Source organism: Cephus cinctus, unplaced genomic scaffold (assembly GCF_000341935.2).
Source record: "Cephus cinctus unplaced genomic scaffold, Ccin1 Ccin1_scaffold0732, whole genome shotgun sequence".
NCBI lineage: Eukaryota > Metazoa > Arthropoda > Insecta > Hymenoptera > Cephidae > Cephus > Cephus cinctus.
Window position 1 is genome coordinate 2,848 of NW_014333348.1, and position 5,988 is coordinate 8,835.

Below are 5,988 nucleotides of genomic sequence, written 5' to 3' on the forward strand. Positions count from 1 at the left end.
AAATATTTTGTTTTATTTCAGACTAACAGTTCAGATACTACAATGCACGCCGATTCACATCGATTTTTAATTTAAACATTATAAATTTTGTGTACACAGGAAAAATATTTGTCAATGTCTAGAAAAAAAATGTAAATCATACTTTCAAAGAGTTTCTTTTAAGAAATTTTAAAAAATCCCTTTTTTTTAAGCGCTCTATTGCCTGTCACCTTCTTCATGCCATCCGCTCGTGTACTACACCTCCCACCGCACGCCGCCACGCCTATCCCTTTCATACTCGCACGCGATCCCCGATCGCCGCTCGCCGAGCTGCATCGCGACAGAATAGTTTCGACGTGTGACCAAAATGGTAAGTCTTGTTTCCTTTTAATAGTATATCGTTCCTCTCTTTCCTTTACAACATCATCTTCTAGAGAGGAGACGTGTCAGTTTAAATAGTATATTGCAATACAAAAACCTCATCGCAGGATATACTGAAATTTTAGGGTATCTACAAAGTTTAATGTAATTTCTTGGTTTATTTTACAGAATAACAAAGAAACACTGGAGGGTGAGACGGAGAAGTTGGCAGCTCTCCTCGAACAGAGCGATTTGACGTAAGTTTTAAAAAACATGTTCGTGATTAATGTACATATATTATTTTAGACATTCTATTTCAAATTATTTGTATTAACGTGTTTTTGTATTGTTTGTAGAACCGAGAAGCAGCAGCACGCGGTGGCAGAGCAGGCCACAAAAAACACCCAAAAAGAACCCCAAACAGAACCAAAAGAACTGACGGGAAAACCGGACAGTCAGGGACGAGGTGGTGGTAGTAAGTACAAATTTGGTATGAACAATTAGTAACTACGATACATTTTCTTTAAATACTATTATATATTTTGCTCTATTTTCAGATGGGAAACAAAAACCGAATTGGCGGTGGAGCCGCAAGCAGCGGCAGGCGGTCAACGGTGGACAGCAGGCCCCGTATCGTGGCCGCGGAGGGCAAAACCGCCGTCCCAATACACGTAATACACCACCAACAGCAACAACAGAAGGGGCAGACCGCACATTGCGCATTATGATGGAGGCAATTCTGGATAGGTTTTAATTATACTTTATCCAGAATTAGAATAATAAATTAATATATTTCTCTAATTATAATGTGTTCCCTTTATTCTCCCTCCCCGCCTATAGAGATAGTACTTTTGATAATAGAACCTTTATCTGTAGACTAGATCTTTCAGAGGACATACAAAATTTTGTGTGTGTAAAGTTCAACTTATATTAACGAAATTTTCTAACTACTGACAGTGAACTTTTAAATACTGTATTAGACACTGTGTGAAGTTCACTCTAATAAGATTCAGTGTACAAACAAAAGGTATGCTAGATAAGTGTACAGATAGAAAGTTCATATTAACAACTCACCTGTATTTTTGATCCATATTGCCAGTCGAGGATCGTCTTTCTTAGGAGACCTATACAGTCTGGACTTGGTCGTTAATTTTCCGTTTGCACATCCTCCGTACGCACAGAAATCATACTGCCTTTCCTTTTTCTTATTTTCGTGTTCCATTCTTGAAACGCTTATATTCATTCACTCTATATTTGAAAACGCAGAGCGAACTGACACTCTCAAACTAGAAGAAAGAACTGAAAAAGGCTAGCAGAAGCCGCGGGAATGTTTTCAGTTTGCTTGCAACATTGTATTCATGGGTTCGCGGCATATTCTTCAAAAGGGTCCGTTCACTATTACTTTGGCACGTATGGCACGCTTTTTTACTTTTTGATAGTTTAAATATTATTCAGCCGAATAGAAAAGTAGTAATGCATTTCTAACATAGATACATTTCTCCATCTCATTTTTTGTTTTAACGTGCCGTGGTCTGATTAAAAACAAATTTGATAACGCTGGCACGTATGGCACGCTTTTTTACTTTTTGATAGTTTAAATATTATTCAGCCGAATAGAAAAGTAGTAAAAAATGTGACAGTCGTAACTTTCTTTTCGTCCATGGAGATTCCTCTTTGGCGTTGCGATCGCCTAGGTCCGCCCTAACTCGCGGTTCAACCGTCTCTACACGTGAACTCGGCACCTTACGATCACGAAGCTGAATCGTTGCTAACGCGGCCATTGCATATTTTTCATAGCTTGTTGAAGTCAGCAGCCTCACTTGTTGCGACACGGACTCTCATGAAGATGATCGATAAGAGAAAAATTGACGGCGATGGAAAAAATCTCGTTTCATTCGCTTAACGCTTTTGCATTTCTAACATAGACACACTTCTCCATTTCATTTTTTGTTTTAATATGCCGTGGCCGCAGCGTGGTCTGATTAAAAAAAGAATATAATAACACTCGCACGTATGGCAGGCTGTTTCAGTTTTTAATAGTTTAATACTATTTAGCCGAATAGAAAAGCAGTAAAAAATGAGATGAGACAAATAGTATATCTGCTTAGAAAATTTTAGTTTTATACATTTTTGAGTAGCCTGATTCAATTTAGTCAATTTTTTTATTCATGCCTACGGAAAGATAATTTTATTTTTAATATTTCGAACTATCCAGATATACCAGATACATTATTTGTTTCATTTCACCATAGAAAATAATTGGTTCATTTTTATATGCTCATCATTTTATGCCCGAGATTTATAATTGCAATTTTGTTTTTGGTATTTTTTCGTAATGCCTTCTTTATCCGTCTGAATATTATTTATGCTATTAAAAAAGGAAACAGCGTACCATAGGTGTTTGTCACAGGTAGGCTCTCGGGAAGAAGAAACATTCGCCGATTCATGTACCAACTTATTGGATGTATACGATGTAATAAAATACAATATTTGTAGATTAATATTATCATGTATTTCATGAAACTTCAGTTAATTAGGTAAACCAATAAGCATAGTTGATAATTAAAAGAAAAGAGAGGTAAGACGTGAGTTTCGAACCCGAAACTCTCGGACGTTAACTCAGCAGCAAGCACGTGTACCATCGAGTCATTGTGCTATATTATTTAGCAAACTTATATTTCTGTAGTTACCCACGTTCGAGGTTTTTTTTTAAGTTTTATTTGCTTACTCTACTTATTTCCAGAGCTTCATATGGATATTAAGGATATTGACTACCTTATTACTACGGTTTATGTAATATCCTGTAAAAAAAAAGGTGGATACAAATCTCCCTATTTAAGTGTTCACCCAGTTTAAAATCGCGGATATCGAGAAACACACGAATTCATTCGACCAATCACTGGTGAGAAGCTTAAGGCTGCCATGGCCGACTTCGAGCATATGCTGGCGGCAGCTCAAGCAACGGATAAGGAACTCAAGGACTTGCTTCGTACGGACTCCTCACTGCAACTTAAAAGATTGCGAGTGGACGACTCGGAAACTACCATTTATTGCGATGTCTCGACTAACGAAATACACCCATACGTACCGCAAGGTTTGAGAAGAACGATCTTCAACACAGCGCATGGTCTCTCTCATCCGAGTGGGCGCACCACCAAGAGCATCATACAGCAAAAATTTGTATGGCCCAAGATGAACAAAGACATCATGGACTGGGCCAGGACGTGTATCGCGTGCCAACGGAGCAAAATCTCTCGGCACAACCACAACGTACCGGAACACATACCCGTACCGGATTCACGATTCAGTCACGTACACCTCAACATCGTAGGACCACTTCCAACGTCAAAAGGCTTTAAATATTGCCTCACGATGATTTATCGCTACACCAGATGGCCCGAGGCAGTACCCATAACGGATACATCCAGCGAGACCGTCGCTGCAGCTTTCCCCAACAACTGGATCGCAAGATTCGGAGCACCCACAACGATTACCACCGATAGGGGATCGCAGTTTGTGTCTGCGTTCTTCAAAGCTTTGGTACATTTCATCGGTGCAGAAAGGATTCGAACAACCGCATATCATCCAGCTTCAAACGGATTGGTCGAGAGATGGCATCGTTCCCTGAAAACGGCAATCATGTGCCACGAAACGGATTCTTGGGTCGACACCTTACCAATGGTGCTGCTAGGCTTGCGCACAAGCATAAAGGAGGACCTGAAGGCATCAGCAGCCGAACTCGTCTACAGAACATACCTCCGCATACCAGGAGAATTTTTTACAGTTTCAGAGACAACGGATGAGCATCCAATCTACCCGCAGAAGCTCCGGCGACAAGTACATGCATGCAATATAATAAATCTAGGTATATCGAGATAAGCAACACAGCATGAGTCCAGTTAAATAGAGATATAGTCGAGAATTTTAGTATTCGTCTTCGGTGAACAAAATTTATTTCTTACTACAGAGCGCATGTTATTTAGATTTTTCAGTCGAACCATTTTTTTACGTTATTGTGATTTGCTTATACACTAATTATTTAAATGCATCATTTTTATGACGTTATTATCTTCGATCGTAGTAGAGGCCTACTGGGTTCCCGCTACGTTAAATAATGGGAACGCATCGACTACGGCACCTCTTGGGTGATGTGGAAGCCCGTAGATTATCGTTGTTGATGCCTTTATTATAATAAAGTAATAAATAAAATTAGAAAAAAATTGATATTTGGTTCGATTTTTTTTTTACCTTCAGCGTGCAGCCCGTACAACTTTTGAGGAGGTTGGAGGGTTTACGCCGGTCAAATCAGTGTTAAATTTTAGTAATCGTTTTTGTAAATTTAATGCATTATGTAAAATTGGTCAGGTAATAATTATTGCAAATTCATCGCTCTGAATGTTTTTATGGGTTATGGGCACATGTTATAATACAAAGCACCCTTCACTGCAATCAATTAATTCATAAAACTTTGTAAAAACGATAAAAAATATTGAGCACTGATTTGACCGGCGTTAAGCGCTGCAACCTCCTTAATACCGTGTATTTAAAAAAAAATCATAACGTCTAGAAGAAGAAAAAAAACTTCCAACGGAGAGTCTCGAACCACAGACCTCTAGTCTCCTAACCCAATGCCTTGCCTATCGACCAGCATCATGTAGTTCGTATACTTTCTTCGGAACTTGTATTTCAGTAGTTAAGTCATTTGCTCTATCGCATAATTGACAGATAAACCATATGCACGATTTTCCTTTAAACACATTCGTATGTTCATCTTATCTAAATTATTAATAAAAACGAATGAGAAGCTACCCTAAAAATTAAGGTAAGGTCTACAACAAATAACATATAGTTATTTGAGAAAATGATTTTATATTTATTTATGTGCACTTGCATATGTGATCTACAATCCGAAAATATACATTCCCAATAGAAAGCAATAAAAGTTATAACACTGAAATTAGTTTCTATTATATAATCTTTGATACGCGTGATAAATCCTACAATTTCTCCATTATTAATTCTATTTAGAATGTTGTTTGTGCAAACAACATTCTTGTTTTCTTGCAAACAATTTGCGCGTGCGCGCTACAGTCTCTTTTAGTACAAATGACCACTCATAGGCAGCGCCACAAGATAGCTTGTGTAGGGAATAGGAGATAATTTTTGCCACTAAGAAGCCGTGTTTGAGGTGATCAGTACGATTTATTTTAAGATATACACATGTTGCTTACTGACGTTGAATAGGAACCATCTCTACTGACTACTGGCCATTGTCTACTAGCTACTGACGCCACGCGAGGCGTAGCGTCGCTTTTTCATAGGGCGCGTTCACACGATGCCCTGGCTTAAGGCGCGTTTCTATTATTGCCCTAATTTCAGGCGCATCTACAAGATGCCGTGTGATGACATCGTGTGTCCACTCTTGGGATTTTCGGGGCGCCATCTACCCGCCGGGATTGGAACTAAAATTTTACTATAGTATATGCTTGACATACGCCCACCACGTCCTCCGCACCTCTATACCTATCTACACTCAACGTTTTCACTACATTTGAGTTACACAGTCGACTCCCTGATATAAAGGAATAGAGAAATAATAAACATTTATACTTGTAAGAAATGCTTAGGATTGGTTTAGATAATACTGTT

General features: G+C 38.6%; 1 protein-coding gene across 1 annotated transcript; it reads left to right on the forward strand.

Moving 5' to 3' along the window:
* Nucleotides 1-161: 161 nt before the first annotated feature.
* On the forward strand, nt 162-1,093 carry LOC107270357. Its single transcript, XM_015745296.2, has 4 exons — nt 162-349; nt 529-596; nt 696-814; nt 897-1,093. Exons 1-4 carry the CDS (start codon nt 347-349, stop codon nt 1,091-1,093), a joined length of 387 nt encoding a protein of 128 aa, XP_015600782.1. The 5' UTR covers nt 162-346.
* Nucleotides 1,094-5,988: the final 4,895 nt, after the last annotated feature.

What these genes read in the sequence shown, in the direction of transcription:
- LOC107270357 (XM_015745296.2), top strand. An exon ending in CTCGAACAGAGCGATTTGAC is followed by an intron (nt 597 to 695) that starts GTAAGTTTTAAA and finishes TATTGTTTGTAG; the next exon opens with AACCGAGAAGCAGCAGCACG. An exon ending in TCAGGGACGAGGTGGTGGTA is followed by an intron (nt 815 to 896) that starts GTAAGTACAAAT and finishes CTCTATTTTCAG; the next exon opens with ATGGGAAACAAAAACCGAAT.